At 38.8% G+C, this 18,148-nt stretch overlaps 1 protein-coding gene and 1 pseudogene across 6 annotated transcripts in view; both read left to right on the forward strand.

The window, feature by feature from the left end:
- The window catches only part of MAMDC2 (MAM domain containing 2), a 175,575-nt gene extending 157,766 nt beyond the window's left edge, over window positions 1–17,809 (forward strand). Inside the window, exons 12-14 of one of the 6 annotated variants that reach the window (XM_520065.6) lie at window positions 9,183–9,442; window positions 16,585–16,669; window positions 16,803–17,809. In XM_520065.6, coding sequence (XP_520065.2) covers window positions 9,183–9,442; window positions 16,585–16,669; window positions 16,803–16,867 — 410 coding nt within the window. In that variant the 3' untranslated portion in view covers window positions 16,868–17,809. Of the gene's footprint in view, window positions 1–6,345; window positions 7,188–9,182; window positions 9,443–16,584; window positions 16,670–16,802 lie in introns of those variants that run through there. The other 5 variants (XM_016960939.3, XM_016960941.4, XM_024345716.3 and 2 more) reach the window with 5 other exon arrangements.
- On the forward strand, window positions 8,011–8,605 carry LOC134807660 (large ribosomal subunit protein eL24-like; annotated as a pseudogene).
- Window positions 17,810–18,148: the final 339 nt, after the last annotated feature.

The raw sequence follows: 18,148 nt of genomic DNA on the forward strand, positions 1-18,148 counted from the left end.
TGCTGGATTCGGTTTGCCAGTATTTTATTGAGGATTTTTGCATCGATGTTCATCAGGCATATTGGTCTAAAATTCGCTTTTTTGTTGTGTCTCTGCCAGGCTTTGGTATCAGGATGATGTTGGCCTCATAAAATGAATTAGGGAGGATTCCCTCTTTTTCTGTTGATTCGAATAGTTTCAGAAGGAATTGTACCAGCTCCTCTTTGTACCTCTGGTAGAATTCGGCTGTGAATCCGTCTGGTCCTGGACTTTTTTTGGTTGGTAGGCTATTTATTATTGCCTCAATTTCAGAGTCTGTTATTCCTCTATTCAGGGATTCAACTTCTTCCTGGTTTAGTCTTGGGAGGGCATATGTGTTGAGGAATTTATCCATTTCTTCTAGATTTTCTAGTTTATTTTCATAGAGGTGTTTATAGTATTCTCTGATGGTAGTTTGTATTTCTGTAGGATCAGTTGTGATATTCCCTTTATCATTTTTTATTGCATCTATTTGGCTCTTCTCTGTTCTTTTTTATTAGTCTGAGTGCTCTATCTATTTTATTGATCTTTTAAAAAAACCAGCTCCTGGATTCACTGATTTTTTTGAAGGGTCTTTCGTATCTCTATCTCTTTCAGTTCTGCTCTGATCTTAGTTATTTCTTGCCTTCTGCTAGCTTTTGAATGTGTTTGCTCTTGCTTCTCTAGTTATTTTAATTGTGATGTTAGGGTGTCAATTTTAGATCTTTCCTGCTTTCTCTTGTGGGCATTTAGTGCTATAAATTTCCCTCTACACACTGCTTTAAATGTGTGCCAGAGATTCTGGTATATTGTGTCTTCGTTCCCATTGGTTTCAGAGAACATCTTTATCTCTGCCTTCATTTCGTTATGTACCCAATAGTCATTCAGGAGCAGGTTGTTCAGTTTCCATGTAGTTGAGCGGTTTTGAGTGAGTTTTTAAATTCTGAGTTCTAGTTTGACTACACTGTGGTCTGAGGGACAGTTTGTTATAATTTCTGTTCTTTTACATTTGCTGAGGAATGGTTTACTTCCAACTATGTGGTCAATTTTGAAATAAGTGCAATGTGGTGCTGAGAAGAATGTATATTCTGTTAATTTGGGGTGGAGAGTTCTGCAGATATCTATTAGGTCTGCTTGGTGCAGAGATGAGTTCAATTCCTGGATATCCTTGTTAACTTTCTGTCTCGTTGATCTGTCTAATGTTGACAGTGGGGTGTTAAAGTCTCCCATCATTATTGTATGTGAGTCTAAGTCTCTTTGTAGGTCTCTAAGGACTTGCTTTATGAATCTGGATGCTCCTGTATTGGGTGCATATATATTTAGGATAGTTAGCTCTTGTTGACTTGATCCCTTTACCATTATGTAATGGCCTTCTTTGTCTCTTTTGATCTTTGTTGGTTTAAAGTCTGTTTTATCGAAGACTAGGATTGCAACGCCTGCCTTTTTCTTGTTTTCCATTTGCTTGGTAGGTCTTCCTCCATCCCTTTATTTTGAGCGTATGTGTGTCTTTGCATGTGAGATGGGTCTCCTGAATACAGCACACTGATGGGTCTTGACTCTTTATCCAAGTTGCCAGTCTGTGTCTTTTAATTGGAGCATTTAGCCCATTTACATTTAAGGTTAATATCGTTATGTGTGAATTTGATCCTGTCATGATGTTAGCTGGTTATTTTGTTCATTAGTTGATGCAGTTTCTTCCTAGCCTTGATGGTCTTTACAATTTGGCATGTTTTTGCAGTGGCTGGTACCAGTTGTTCCTTTTCATGTTTAGTGCTTCCTTCAGGAGCTCTTGTAAGACAGGCCTGGTAGTGACAAAACCTCTCAGCATTTGTTTGTCTATAACGGATTTTATTTCTCCTTCACTTATGAAGCTTAGTTTGGCTGGATATGAAATTCTGGGTTGAAAATTCTTTTCTTTAAGAATGTTGAATATTGGCTCCCACTCTCTTCTGGCTTGTAGAGTTTCTGCTGAGAGATCAGCTATTAGTTTGATGGGCTTCCCTTTATGGGTAACCTGACCTTTCTGGCTGCCCTTAACATTTTTCCTCCATTTCCACTTTGGTGAATCTGACAATTATGTGTCTTGGGATTGCTCTTCTCGAGGAGTATCTTTGTGGCGTTCTCTGAATTTCCTGAATTTCTATGTTGGCTTGCCTTGGTAGGTTGGGGAAGTTCTCCTGGATAATATCCTGAAGACTGTTTTCCAACTTGGTTCCATCCTCCCCGTCACTTTCAGGTACACCAATCAAATGTAGATTTGGTCTTTTGACATAGTCCCATATTTCTTGGAGGCTTTGTTCATTTCTTTTCACTCTTTTTTTCTCTAAACGTCTCTTCCCACTTCATTAATTTGATCTTCAATCACTGATTACCTTTCTTCCATTTCATCGAATCAGCTACTGAAGCTTGTGCATGCATCACATAGTTCTCGTGCCATGGTTTTCAGCTCCATCAGGTCATTTAAGGTATTCTCTATACTGTTTATTCTAGTTAGCCATTCATCTAATCTTTTTTCAAGGTTTTTAGCTTCTTTGCAATGGGTTCAAACATCCACCTTTAGCTATTAGTTATTACCGATCGTCTGAAGCCTTCTTCTCTCAACTCGTCAAAGTCATTCTCCATCCAGCTTTGTTCCGTTACTGATGAGGAGCTACGTTCCTCTGGAATAGAAGAGGTGCTCTGATTTTTAGAATTTTCAGCTTTTCTGCTCTGGTTTCTCCCTATCTTTGTGGTTTTATCTACCTTTGGTCTTTGATGATGGTAACGTACAGATGGGGTTTTGGTGTGGATGTCCTTTCTGTTCGTTAGTTTTCTTTCTAACAGTCAGGACCCTCAACTGCAGGTCTGTTGGAGTTTGCTGGAGGTCCACTCCAGACTCTGTTTGCCTGGGTATCAGCAGCGGAGGCTGCAGAACAGCAAATATTGCAGAATGGCAGATGTTGCTGCCTGATCATTCCTCTGGAAGCTTTGTCTCAGAGGGGCACCCAGCTGTATTAAGTGTCAGTTGGCCCCTACTGGGAGGTGTCTCCCAGTTAGGCTACTTGGGGGTCAGGGACCCACTTGAGGAGGCAGTCTGTCTGTTCTCAGATCTCAAACTCCATGCTGGGAGAACCACTACTCTCTTCAAAGCTGTCAGACAGAGACGTTTAAGTCTGCAGAAGTTTCTGCTGCCTTTTGTTCGGCTATGCCCTGCCCCGACAGGTGGAGTCTACAGAGGCAGGCAGGCCTCCTTGAGCTGTGGTGGGCTCCACCCAGTTGGCCCTTCCTGGCTGCTTTGTGTACCTACTCAAGCCTCAGCAATGGCGGATGCCCCTTCCCCAGCCTCGCTGCTGCCTTGCAGTTCAATTTCAGACTGCCGTGTTAGCAGTGAGCGAGGCTCTGTGGGTGTGGGACCCTCTGAGCCATGCACGGGATATAATCTCCTGGTGTGCCATTTGCTAAGACTGTTGGAAAAGTGCAGTATTAGAGTGGGAGTGTCCTGATTTTCCAGGTTTCCCTTGTCACGGCTTCCCTTGGCTAGGAAAGGGAATTCTGCGACCCCTTGCGCTTTCCGGGTGAGGCGATGCCCCACCCTGCTTCGGCTCACACTCCGTGGGCTGCATCCACTGTCCAATAAGCCCCAGTGAGATGAACCCAGTACCTCAGTTGGAAATGCAGAAATCACCCGTCTTCTGCGTCACTCATGCTGGGAGCTGTAGACTGTAGCTGTTCCTATTTGGCCATCTTGGAACCTCCTCCTATTTTACGGTACTAAATACAAAGGTTTCTGGAACTGGAAACCTTAGTGAATAGTTTCAGCCTGATACCTGTGGCCCAGGGGCACATAAACTGAAAGCATAGTAGACTTCAGGAGTCACATCTGTAGAGATGTGTGTGGTCCAAAGAACAGATGGTTAGAGGAGGCTGTGCAGGCCATCCCTGATTTAGTTAGAGTCCAAACCTGTTGGGAAGAACTGGTCAACCAGACTAGTGCTTCACCCTCACAAACTAAATGAATTAGTCCATTGTGCCCATGAAAGAAAGAAGTCAATCGAATGATCCTGGGGATAATTAAGAGGTTTCCTCTCTTCCAGGACCTCAGAATAATCCTGGTCAAGACTTGTACTGTTACCAGTAGGAATGCACAGCCATCATCGCTAAACAAAAGACAATTCTTAGGTCATCTCTCTCATGATGAATTCATTGCTTCCCCTCCATTTTGAAAATACTTCATGTCTCAGGGCCCTTAGTCTCTACTTTCCACTTTCCCAGTGACAGCATCTTTCAGTGGAGCTTTTTCCCCTCATTGAGAATTTCATCTATAGCTAAGGTCCTTTACTTTGGATTCAGGTGGGCCTTTTCAGAGCTCCAAAGCCAGGTGTGAAAATTTTTTTCTTGTCTCAAAAATTACTTTTGGGATGAATTTTTTTAAGTTAAATGTATTAGGGTATTGTTTCCATCTACCATGTTACTAACTTATGTGTAGGATAGCATTGGATTCCTTTGTACATAGTTAGGTGATATACTATGGTCATTTTCATGCCTTGATCTCTCTTTCCATGGAATTAAACACACCCTTCTGTTAGGATTATGTATATCTGTATTGTTTACATTGACCTAAGTTAGAAAATGTTAAAGAAAATATGTACAAAAGAAAAAGGTTCCTTTCATCATTGAATGTGCAAAACCCCCTGTGCTTCTTGTGGACCAATTTGCTTGCCAGTGAAAGAATGAAGGTAATGAACTCAAAGAATTATGTGTTCATCTAAAAAATACTTCAGATAGTGTAGAACTTGTCTGAGATGATTTGCTTTGATAAGACTTTAATTTTACCAAAACTGGGATTTTCTCTAGTTTGCCTTGGATCATCATAGTCAAGTGCATATCTCACTGCCAAGAACTTCACACATTTGGAGTGACTACAGTGGAGCCATGTGCCCTAGAAATGGTCAAACTGGTTTGTGCTTAGAGCTGTGGGAAAAAATGCATTCATTCATCCGTTCAACAGATATTAATGAGCATTTACTATGTTCCAAGCACTGTTCTAGGACCTGGGAATGTGGCAGTGAACTAAACAAGAAAAAAATCTCTATCCTTGTGAATTCTAAAGGAAAGAGACAGGCAAACATAAAAATAAGAAAATTATACAGTATGTTAAGAGGCAATTAACTATGGAAAACATAAATTAGGGTATAAGGAATGAGGAGTGCCAGGGAAGAGGGACTGCAATTTGGAATAGTATAGTCAGAACAGGTCTAATAGAAAAGGTAACATCTGAGCAAAGACTTAAAGGAGGTAAGAGAGTGAGACCTGAGAATATCTAGAGGAAGAGCCAGACTTAGCACATGCAAAGGCCTTCAGGCAGCAGCATACCTGCCATATTCCAGGAATAATACAAAGGCCAGTGTGGCCAAGCAACACAGTAAGTGAGGAGAAAGCCAGTAGGAATGAGACAGGTAAGAGAATAGGTGGGAGACTGTATGGGGTTCTAAAGCCAATTGTAAGGACTTTAGCTTTCACTCTGAAATGCTAACCCAATGGAAGGTTTTAAATGAGTGGTATGATTTTGCTTTTGCTTTAGAAGGAGCACTATGAATACAATTTTGAGATGAGATTGCAGGGGACCAGAGTAGAAGCAGACAGAGTAGTTGGGAAGCTGTTGCATTAATCCAAGCGAGAAATGATAGCAGCTTGGAACAGGGTGATAGCAGTGGAGGCGGTAAGAAGAGAAGTGACTGGATTCTGGATATATTTTAAAGGTAGAGCCAGTGGGAATTCCTGATAGACTTGATGTGGAGAATCAGAAAAAGAAAGTAGTGGTGTGCGACTCACAGGTTTTGGGTGTCAACGACTGGATATTTAGTCTACTTCAGGCTGGTAGGAAGTTGAGTTTTGAATATGTTCAGTGTGAGATGTCTACCTGACAGTAAGTGGAGATGTCCATTAGACAGTTTGAACAAGTCTAGATTTCAGCAAAAAGGTTGAAAATTTGAGTTTGAGATATATCATATTTGGTATTTAAAGCCCTGAAACAAGATGAGATCATCAAGGAAGTAAGAATAGCGAAGTAAAAACTGGACCTTGGGGCACTCCAGGGTCAAAAGGTCAGGAAAGACAGAGTGGAATTGTGAAAAAAGTGACCAGCAAAGGAGTCACCAGTGAGGAAGGAGAAAAAGCAGGAGAATACAGTGTCTTGCAAGCCAACGTAAGAATGTAATTCTACTTTCTGAAGTGGTAAACCACTATGTCCAATGTTACTGATGGTACAAAAATGACAAAGACTGAAAACTGACCACTCGAGTTCATAATGAGGATGTCATTGGTGAGCACTGCAGAACACTGACAGGTTTTTTTGCTATTATTTTTTAGCAGATCATGGGAAAGTTGGCAGCTATGCCATTTCCCTTAAGCATGCATCTGGATGAAACTACTGCCAATGAGATGAAAAGCTGAAGTTGACTGGATGTCAAATGTAACATACCAGATCAAAGAAACTCCCACAATTTCAATTTCTTATTTAAACCAATTAGCTTTCTAATTAAAATTTACTTTTGAACTGCACTGAAATATATGTAGTCTTTAGAGTATCCTAAAGGAGGTTTTGATTTCTACTTGTTCACTGCATTCAGGAATCCCCAGCTAGTGGAGCCTATGGTGGCACCACGCCTTGTTAACAGGCAACCTGAAGTGACAGACACAGAACTCTGCTCTGATTTTGCTTCTTTGGGGCAGCATCATTCCTTATATGTGACTGGTTGATGCAGGCCATATCCTGAGTCTGCCCAGTTTTGCAGGGTGAGAACTTTATAGAGTAAAACACTGGGGGAAGGGGTTGCACAGTGCACACAATTTATTAAGACCAACGATGCTTTCTCCTACTGTTTTAATAAACTTATAGAACTTCTCAGATTTGTGTTTGTAGAAATAAGAAAAAGAGAATGGAGAAAGGCCTCCCAGGCACATAGAGGGGACTTCCACAACCAATTCTTGTTTGGATGTCTCGATCGCCATATTTTTGGAAATGATTAATTAGAGTTCATTGATTAAACTTCAAACTATAAAGAAACCATTTAATTTGCATGTATTATTTGGGATCTCTTTATTTTTCCCCTTGATTTGGTCACCAATTTCTACATGAAATAATGAGACATATGATACTTTGTAAAGATTACTTTTTACATCATATATGTAAAAAATAAATCAAAATTGGCAAATGTTGGTGTTTGCTTGGGCTGCCATAACAAAATATCATAGACTAGGAGGTTTAAACAACAGAAACTTACCTCTCACAGTTGTGGAGGCTGGAAAGTCCAACATCAAGGTGCCAGCTGTTTCAGTTCCTGGTGAGGGCTCTTTTCCTAGTTTGCAGACAGGCACCATCTTGCTGTGTGCCCACATGGCCTTTCTTGGTGTGTGCGCCTGAAGAGAGAGAGAGAACAAGCTCCCTGCTGTCTCTTCTTATAAGGGCACTATTGTCATCAGGAGGGCTTCAGCCTCATGACCTCATCTAGCCCTAATTAGCTCCCCAGTGCCCCATCTCCAATTACTATCACACAAGGGGTAGGGCTTCAACATATGAATTTGGGGAGACACATACATCCATTCCAAACACAAATGTAACACCAAACAAGGCAACAAAGTTGCATGCAAACTTTCTTTGTGTACTTTTCAAATAGAGGCTGTCTAAACTTTTCATCAAGTGATCAAAGGTTAATACCTACTAGTGAAGAGTTTAGGGCCTTTTTTAAAATGGGCCTCAGATGCACAGAATTATGTTACCAGTGAATTACTCTAGAAAAGATCTCTTGCATTACTATTCATATATAGTTTTACTTCAGTGACATGATAGTGATTGTTTAACACCAACTGGCTTTGAGAAGGATGTACTGACTTGTATACATGTCCAATTTCTGTAGTTTAAATAGTCCCATCATGGCCCAGTTCCAGCTACCAATGTGAAATCACCTGGAGCTGGGACAGAATGCATACAATGGACTATTGGAAGCCCGTACAAGTTGGCTGCAGCACACTACTGCCTTATCTACATGCCGATTAATTCTGTTTCTGCCTGAAGCCAATAAATTTAAAAATAGCAATAAAATAAAATTAGAAAAGGAAATTGGAAAGGCAATTTAAAAATATTACAGAATATGGCTCTTCGCCATCTTTTCTCTTCCCGTGGAGCCGTCGCCACGAAGGTTGAGCTGTGCAGTTTTAGCGGGTACAAGATCTACCCCGGACAGGGGAGGCACTACGCCAGGACCGACGGGAAGGTTTTCGAGTTTCTTAATGCGAAATGTGAGTCGGCATTCCTTTCCAAGAGGAATCCTTGGCAGATAAACTGGACTGTCCTCCACAGAAGGAAGCACAAAAAGGGAGAGTCGGAAGAAATTCAAAAGAAAAGAACTCGCCCAGCAGTCAAATTCCAGAGGGCCATTATGGCTACTGCTAAGGCACCTACAAAGGCAGCACCTAAGCCAAAGATTGTGAAGCCTGTGTAAGTTTCAGCTCCCCGAGTTGGTGGAAAACGCTAAACTGGCAGATTAGATTTTTAAATAAAGATTGGATTATATTAAAAAAAATTACAGAATATGTTTTCAAAACTAAAAAAAAGTGTCACAGAAAGTTTTAGGAATTAAGTAGGACAGGAAACAAATAATGGAATATGCATAACATGTGAGCATATGTCATTATGTTATTTAATTCTCACAATTCTGTAGCACAGGTATTAACCCTTATCTTAAAATGATGAATGTAAGTTCAGAGATTATTCATTAGACCAGAATCACATAAACAACAAATATTATAGTCAAGACTTGAACCCAGATCTACTTGACTACAAAACCCACTCTCTCTCTCTCTCTCTCCAAACCAACGTCTGGAAGCTTTAGGATATTGTCCATGAATAAGTAATATAAATTCTGATGTGTTAATCACTGTATCAGTGGCATAATACTGGTATATTAATTACCTCTTGTATATTAAACTGAATTATAAATCATTAAATTTAAGAAATCATTTTGTTGGTCTCATTTTTGGAAGTTATTCATTCTCCTTAGATAATATGCATTCTTCAAAATTATAAAACCCTTTATCAGTACTTTTAGTCAGATCATCTTGACTTGACACTCTGAAAGAACATTATGAAAGGAGAAAATGTAATTTGTGTCCTTTTTAACAATACCTGCTTTTGCATTCACCTCAAGGCTACTACATGTACATTGAGGCCTCCCATATGGTGTATGGACAAAAAGCACGCCTCTTGTCCAGGCCTCTGCGAGGAGTCTCTGGAAAACACTGCTTGACCTTTTTCTACCACATGTATGGAGGGGGCACTGGCCTGCTGAGTGTTTATCTGAAAAAGGAAGAAGACAGTGAAGAGTCACTCTTATGGAGGAGAAGAGGTGAACAGAGCATTTCCTGGCTACGAGCACTGATTGAATACAGCTGTGAGAGGCAACACCAGGTAAGCCAACAGAGATAAGAACTAAGCAATGGAAAACGTGTAGGAGCTTCTGATGTTCTTTCTTATTCTTGCTACCAAAGAGAATATTTTGTTCTTTTTCAGGGTCATAGATAAAGGCAGGATTAAGAGGGAGTAAACATAATTAGTCTATATATTGATTAAATCTAAGCAGTGACAGAGAAAGCTTTGAGAATTTATGCATAAAGTGATTTTCTTGCAGTTCTATGATAAAAGTATATCTATTTTTGTCTTGATACATTATGGGTGTCAAGTATATTTCTATGTATCATGCATATCTCCAAAACGAAGTCTTTTCTTCTAAATATGGTATTACCTAATTAGTTGCAGCTACATCTTTTACTCATCATTACTCACATACATCTAAGAGCTTTTGCCTTAAGCCTCTATTTAACAGTGAGTATGGTCCAGAGTAAGTTTTGTTTTTTTAATGCCTCTGCCTCCATCACTGCATTGATGCAAAAGAAACTGAGAGACTTGATCCTCAGTCCTGGGTCTCCCCCAGGTCCTCTCATGTGCTATGGAAGATGTCCATCCTAGATGTTCTCTATCATAAAGGAATCTGGGCAGCAAGAGGAAACATCCTTTTAAATTCTAGTAGGTAGGGGCTGAACAGCCAGTCTAGCCTGGGGAACCACACCTGCCTTCTGATAGCCACAGATTTTACCTGCCTACCATGAGCCAAAGCTCCAGAAAGCTGTGGGAGATGATAACGTTCAGATTTCTGACTGTTCTTAAAATTGCTCTGTAGAATTCTCAAGTGTGACCTCCAACTAAAGGCACACCTTCCTACTCATTCTTACTTCTGGCTGATAAACCTCCTGGACCAGCACTCTGCGTCTTTAACCACTGGCTGCCTTGTCTAAACCCAGATCTTCCTGGGAAGAGATATCCAAATTAAGGGTTTTATTTTGCACCAACCTATGACCAAAAATAATTTTCTACAGATGTAAATGGGAAGGAATTGCAGAAGTTCAGATGGCCAAGTTGCAGTGCAGTCAAAGGTGCTACATTGTTAAAGAGCAAATGACAGGGAAGATGAGCCATTATCTGGGAAAGGCCCATTATCCCAACATGGATAAACACCTAGACATTTGGCAAAGAATAACAGGTAGCTTCAGGAATAATTTTATAGTGATTTAATGTCTGTTCGAAAGAAGAAAGTGGATGGCTCAGGAACTTACTAATATAATTGATCATTATTCAGAGATGATGGATTAATTTTGTTAGGCTATTAGGGTACTCCTTCTGTATTCAAATGGTTCTCAAAGTTTGGTCCAGGTACCAGCAGCATCAGCAATACCTGAAATGCAAATTCACTTGAAACACAAATTCACTTAAAATGCAAATTCTCAGGTCCCACTTTAAAACGAATGAATCAGAAACAGGATTTGGGGGCCCCAGAAATCTGTTTTAATAAGCCCTCCAGGTGAATCTGATGCATGCTAAAGGCAAAGAATCTCTATGCTAGACTAAATGAATCTAAATCTTTGGGGGTGACACCTGAGCACTGATTTTTTGTTCAACTCTCAAGCGATACTGATGCACAAGTGCTCTAAGATTTGAGTTCTGGGGACAGGTAACTTATCAGCATCTAGGCCTTGGGGATCAGACACATGGCCTTGCATATAATAGACTTACTGGGGAGGTAGTTATTTGAAATGTTTTTTGAGTACAGAGTAGTGTGGCATCTGAAATGGCATTTAGGGCTCTTCAAATGATGCAGAATCGCCCTGGAGACTTCCAGCTCACAGTCTGGGAAGAAGACTCCAGAATCCTCCCCCTTGGCTTAGAATGGAACAGATAAGAATCTCCTCTGTGTTAGTGATTCCCTCAGGAATCCAAATGATGCCAGGGAGACCAGGCTGAACTAGTTGCTCCAAAACATCCTAGTGTCTAATAAAACTGATATACTCATGTGCACATAGATCAGCCATCTGCTACATGCCAGGCACTTACAGTGCTAAGAGCTGTACGTAAGTTCTTTCAACTGATCCTGTTTCCCCATTTTACAGGTGGGGAAAAGTAAATGTCTGGCTGATAAGTGGCTGAATGAGAACCAGATCTGCATGGTTCCAAAGTTTGTATCCCTAAGCCACTGTTCTACACTGCCTCCTACCATAGAAGTTCCAAAATAATCCTCATTGGCCTGATGGTCACAAGCACTGCATGATTTTGGAGATATCTTTCACACTCTGAGAGTTTATACATTCTCAAAATGGGGTAATAATTCCTAGTCAGCTGTGCTGACATTGCAGAGTTAGAGAGTCAAAGGAGATTATGTATGTGAAAGGGTTTTATAAACTTTAAAGTATCAAAATATTATCACTGTTCTACCAATATATTCTCACCTAAGTCTCCCTAGTCACTAATTCATATCACCATGGCAGAACTGGTATTCTCAACAGCTACATCAGGCATCCAGACTGAGCTCCTGTTGTTTGAGACCAAAATATCTCATCTCAATAAGTATGTATTGTCCATTTACTATTCTAGGTGCTGAAGATACTGCAATGAATGTAATATATAAAGTTCTTATTTGTTTGGAATTTACATTCTAGTGGGGAGGAGGTAGAAAATGCAAGCCAAGGCTGGGCACAGTGGCTCACATCTGTAATCCCAGCACTTCGGGAGGCCGAGGTGGGAGGATTGCTTGAGGCCAGGAGTTTGAGATCAGCCTGGCAACATATTGAGACCCTGTCTCTAAAAAAAAAAGCAAGCCAAACAACAAATATATATATATATATATATATATATATAGAGAGAGAGAGAGAGAGAGAGAGAGAGAGACAGAGAGAGAGAGAGAGTGTAACATCAGATAATAAGTGCTATGAAGAAGTCAAGCTGAGCTCATGGAAGTAGAGAGTAGAATGATGGTTACCAGAGGCTGGGGGAAGCAGGAGCAGGGAATGGGGAGTTGTTGGTCAAAGGCTACAAAGTTTCAGATAGACAAGAGGAATATGTTTTTGAGATTTGTTGAACACAGGATGACTACAGTCAATAATGTATATTTCAAAATAACTAAGAGAGTAAATTTCACATCTTATCACAAAAAAGTGATAAATAAGTGAGGTGACAGATATGTTAATTAGCTTGAGTTAATCATCCCACATTTTGTGTGTGTGTGTGTATATCACATTGTACCCCATAAAGGTATAAAATTGTGATTTATCAATTAAAAATAATATTAAGAAGAGGAAGGAAAATAAGAGGAAGAAGAAGTCAAGTTGATCAAGTGGTGAGGTCAAAGAAGTATTGTGATAATCATGAAAATCCTTAGAAGGTGTGGTAAAGAGTTTGAAATTTGTTCCAAAAGTAGTAAGAAGCCATCATACAGCTTTAAGGTAATATTATCTGATTTTGAAATGATCACTCCAGCTACTGCGTGTAAAGTATACTGCAATGGGACAAGGAGACTTTGGGGGCTGCTGCAGTAGCCCTGGCAAGAGGAGTGATGGCTTAGGCTATGCAGCAGAGGTGAGGAGATGTCATCAGAAGCCCACGAGACTTCTTATGTATAGAATGTGGAGTCTGAGGGAAAGGGAGACACCAAGATGACTCCAAAGCTTTTGGCATGAGCAATTGCTAAAATGAATTGAGATATCATTTATTGAGATGAGGAAGACTTGAGACCTGGAGTGAGGGCAGTGTGTGCAGGAAGAAAATTAATAGACTTCTGGGGGGACACGCTAAGTTCTCTATGTCTATTAGAAATCCAAATGGTTGTAAGTAAATAATAGGACATGAGATGAGTTCAGGGAAGAGAACACAGTTAGGGAAGTAAATGTGTACAGCATGAATGGGGGTGGGCAGGTAGAAATGGTATTTAGAGTGTGATAGTACTGCTGCCATTTGAGATTGATCCTATGGGGAAAATATGTGGGTGGCCTCCTAAAGGCATTCCACTCATTAGATCATCCCTGTGGGAAAAAGAAATGCATCAAATGGCAAATTTTTAATCATGCTCCTTCCTAAGGGATTTATTAGTGCTAAGCAGAAACTGACTCACTATTGATCAAAAGCACAAAATCATTCTATTTCCTTTGGATTCCCTGATTACCCCTCCTCCCCCACTTTCCTGACTTTTCCTCCTTGGTTTCTTAGATTTTTATGCCATTGAAGTAAAGTGTTATACAAATTCCCAGCTCACTGAAATATTTACATCAGTCATATTATTAATTATACTGCCTAACAGTTACTAGGAATTTCTATGCACTGCATACTCAGCTAAGACTCAGGTTGGCAGGGTGCGGTGGCTTACACCTATAATCCCAGCACTTTGGGAGGCTGAAGTAGGGGGATTTCTTGAGCCCAGGAGTTTGAGACCAGCCTGGACAGCATGGCAAAACCCTGTCTCCTCTAAAAGTACAAAAATTAGCCAGGTGTGGTGGTGCATGCCTGTAGCCCCAGCTACTAAGGCGCCTAAGGCAGGAGGATCACTTGAGCCCAGGAGGCAGAGGTTGCAGTGAGCTGATATCGCACCACTGCACTCCAGCTTGAGAGCAAGACTCTGTCTCAAAAAAAAAAAAAAAGATTCAGGTCTCCAAATTTTCTTGTTTATGATGCCCATCGTAATTTTTTCTTGGTGCCGCAATACCAGAAGAAACACCTAACAGTTTCATATATTAAGTATTTGGATTCAAACAACTTAAGTATTTATGTTCTAACAACTTAGCCATCTGAAAAAATACTTAAAATAAAAATTAAGATTTTATCTAATTATTAACTAAAATTATGTACTAATAGAATGTATATACCTGTTGGGCACAAACTTCCCAAACCTTGGAATTAGATTGGATACACTACCCTTATTTTATGTTCCACATTGATTTCTACACAATGCTTGCTTTTAATTGTAGCAGCTACCAAAAAACTCAGCTCTATGAAAATATGTTATCAAAAGCAATACAGGTCAATCCCATGTTAAAACTTTGAATGACATTGAGCTAGCAGTTCACATGGTGTCTGCTAAGTACTGAATATTGCCATGTTTCCCTTAAAATTTCAAACTATCCACAGCACCCCATGAATGTACTTGGGCACCCTGGGGCACCTCAGCACACACTTTGGGAACCAAGGACATATATGATCTTATTTAATCCTACATTTGTTATGTCTATTATCTAAATAAACAAGTATTTGCTCAGTAGCTATTTGATTTGGATAGATTTGGTTAGTCTTAAAGTGCAAAGATAAGTCAGCTTAATCCTATTGTCAATGTAGAAAAAGAAGAGGTACTACTACATATTTATAATACAAGGGGGAAATCATAGTACTATAAAATGGTGATCACTACTGTATTAAGAAATTTCAGAGGAGAAAGTTGTATAAAATCAAGTGTCTGGCCAAATCATAGACTATTCAGAATATAATTCCTTCAGGTAATTTTATTACTCTTTTCATTACAGACTGGAAGGCCAAAAAAACAGATTTTATTGTTGTTCAGAGAACCAAAATGCTTATTATGTGCACTCAGGTGTCCTTTTATCTAGATGTGTTAGGACATTTTTTCCCTCTTCTTGCCATTTATTTGGATTCTTATTTAGCACTGTGTATTAATCAGTGTTCTCCAGAGAAACCGAACCAGTAGAGGAGAAAGAGAGAGACAGACACAGAAGGTGAGAGAGAGATATGAAAGGGGATGTATTATAGAAATTGGCTCATATAATTATGAAGGCTGAGATGCTATATTCAAGCATCTCATTGTATATAGCAAATGTTCCCATTGCTATATACAAGCTGGAGAACCAGGAAAGCTGGTACCATAGCTCAGTCCAAATCCCAAGGCCTGAGAACTAGAGAAGCCGATGGTATAACTATTAGTCTGCAGCCAAAGGCCTGAGAACCTAGGGTGCCACTGGTACAATTCCAGAAGTCTGAAGACTGAAGAACCTAGAGTTCTGATGTCCAAGGGCAGAAGCAGATGGGTGTCCCAGTTACAGAAGAGAGAGCAAACTTGCTTCTCCTCTGCCTTTTTGTTCTATCTGCATCCTCAACCAATTTGATGGTCCCCACTCACATTGGGTGAGGACAGATCTTCCTTTCTCAGTCCACCAATTCAAACGCCAATCTCTTTCAGAAACACCCTCACATACATACTGAGAAATAATGCTTTACCAGCGATGTGGGTATCCCTTAACCCAGTCAAGTTGACACCTGAAATCCACCATCACGAGTTGGATCCTTAGCATTTTTATTAACAGTATTTTGCCACCAGTCTGTCACTAAAGCATCTTTGAAACATTAATTTCAAGATAACTTTATAAACATATTATTTAATTTATATTATTTAATTTTAGGGAGGGTTTAAATAAAATTTGTTTAAGGGCTTTCTTTTTTATTTAAATTATAAACTACTCCAATGAAGACTCATTTGCTTATAAAATGAATAGAGCAAATGTGTCTTCTGAATAACTTTCATTACCCATGGGCCTCCCTGGACTATTCAGTAATTTGTTAACCATTGTTGGGACAGCCTTAGAGCTGGTTAAGTAATCTATTTTTCCTACAACCACAATATCTGATCAGTTATTTTCTTCTCAGAATCTGAAGTTATAAAACTGATTCTCTCTTCTGCCTGAGCTGTGTCTTTGATGTTATGGTATTTAACATAAGTGAACCATTATCTTTGGTAAACTTCATCATTATGCTTTTCTGTTCACACATGGGTATCATCAGTCATATTAAATTTTTCCACCTAGTAGCAGTATCAAAGGTAGATTTATGGAGTGCTAAAGGAAATTTAAGTTTCTGAGCCCCTCACTTTCACAGACCCTGTGTGAGTGCTGGGGGATGCTGGGAGAAGAGTGTTCCAATTGGGAAGAGGAAACCAGGTTACCACCAAGAAGCATTTCTAGGCAAGCATTTCTGGGAAATTGCCTAAAGAGATCTCAGAAGACAGGGACCTGACTCTTCAAGGCTTCAGTAATTTATTGTGTTTCTTTAAATTCCAAATAAATATTCTCTTTAATACCTAGATTTCAATTTGTAATTTGGTATCCTTTTCCTTAAAGGGATCCTTAAGAGCAATCTAAGTTTTCATATCTACAAAGCCTGGATCTGCCCTGAGCAGCACTGTAATCAGGATGATTCTATTTCTAAATTCAAACATATTATTCTTTCAGATAATTTTTGAAGCCATTCGAGGAGTATCAATAAGAAGTGATATTGCCATTGATGATGTTAAATTTCAGGCAGGACCCTGTGGAGGTAATATTTTTTCCCAATCATATAAGCTTGACTGAAAATGGACTTTGCGATACTGTCTCAAACTACAAGAATACAAATTAAATATTTTTCTATAATAAAAATACTGTTATTGTATATTTGTCTTTCCTGACAGAAATGGAAGATACAACTCAACAATCATCAGGATATTCTGAGGACTTAAATGAAATTGAGTATTAAGAAATGATCTGAATTGGATTTACTAGACGAAAACCATACCTCTCTTCAATCAAAATGAAAACAAAGCAAATGAATACTGGACAGTCTTAACAATTTTATAAGTTATAAAATGACTTTAGAGCACCCTCCTTCATTACTTTTGCAAAAACATACTGACTCAGGGCTCTTTTTTTCTTTTTGCATATGACAACTGTTACTAGAAATACAGGCTACTGGTTTTGCATAGATCATTCATCTTAATTTTGGTACCAGTTAAAAATACAAATGTACTATATTGTAGTCATTTTAAAGTACACAAAGGGCACAATCAAAATGAGATGCACTCATTTAAATCTGCATTCAGTGAATGTATTGGGAGAAAAATAGGTCTTGCAGGTTTCCTTTTGAATTTTAAGTATCATAAATATTTTTAAAGTAAATAATACGGGGTGTCAGTAATATCTGCAGAATGAATGCAGTCTTTCATGCTAATGAGTTAGTCTGGAAAAATAAAGTCTTATTTTCTATGTTTTATTCATAGAAATGGAGTATTAATTTTTAATATTTTCACCATATGTGATAACAAAGGATCTTTCATGAATGTCCAAGGGTAAGTCAGTATTAATTAATGCTGTATTACAAGGCAATGCTACCTTCTTTATTCCCCCTTTGAACTACCTTTGAAGTCACTATGAGCACATGGATAGAAATTTAACTTTTTTTTGTAAAGCAAGCTTAAAATGTTTATGTATACATACCCAGCAATTTTTATAAATGTGTTAAACAATTTTACTGATTTTTATAATAAATATTTTGGTAAGATTTTGAATAATATGAATTCAGGCAGATATACTAAACTGCTTTTATTTACTTGTTTAGAAAATTGTATATATATGTTTGTGTATCCTAACAGCTGCTATGAAATTATAAAATTACCTAATAAAAATAATTTGAAAATCTTTTCACTAGCAATTAACTCATTTCTACATTATTTGTCTTTATCAGAGTATCTTCACTACAACACTGCAGATTCTAATTTGAATCTCTACTCTGCCACAAAAAAATGCTTAAGCCTTTTTATTAGTGACATAAGCACTCTATACATTAATATAATAATTATTACTTTTTTCTCTTAATTTTCCCTTACCTCTTTTTACTCCACTGATACAATAATTTTTATAGCATGCTTTATTTCACAGACAATCTCAATTTTTTATCTCATTAGAATGTAAACTCTATATCCTAACATAGAGTACAATATTTCTTGCTGTTTTGTTTACTTTTGTATTCTCAGTACCCAGA

Source organism: Pan troglodytes, chromosome 11 (assembly GCF_028858775.2).
Source record: "Pan troglodytes isolate AG18354 chromosome 11, NHGRI_mPanTro3-v2.0_pri, whole genome shotgun sequence".
NCBI classification, from domain to species: domain Eukaryota; kingdom Metazoa; phylum Chordata; class Mammalia; order Primates; family Hominidae; genus Pan; species Pan troglodytes.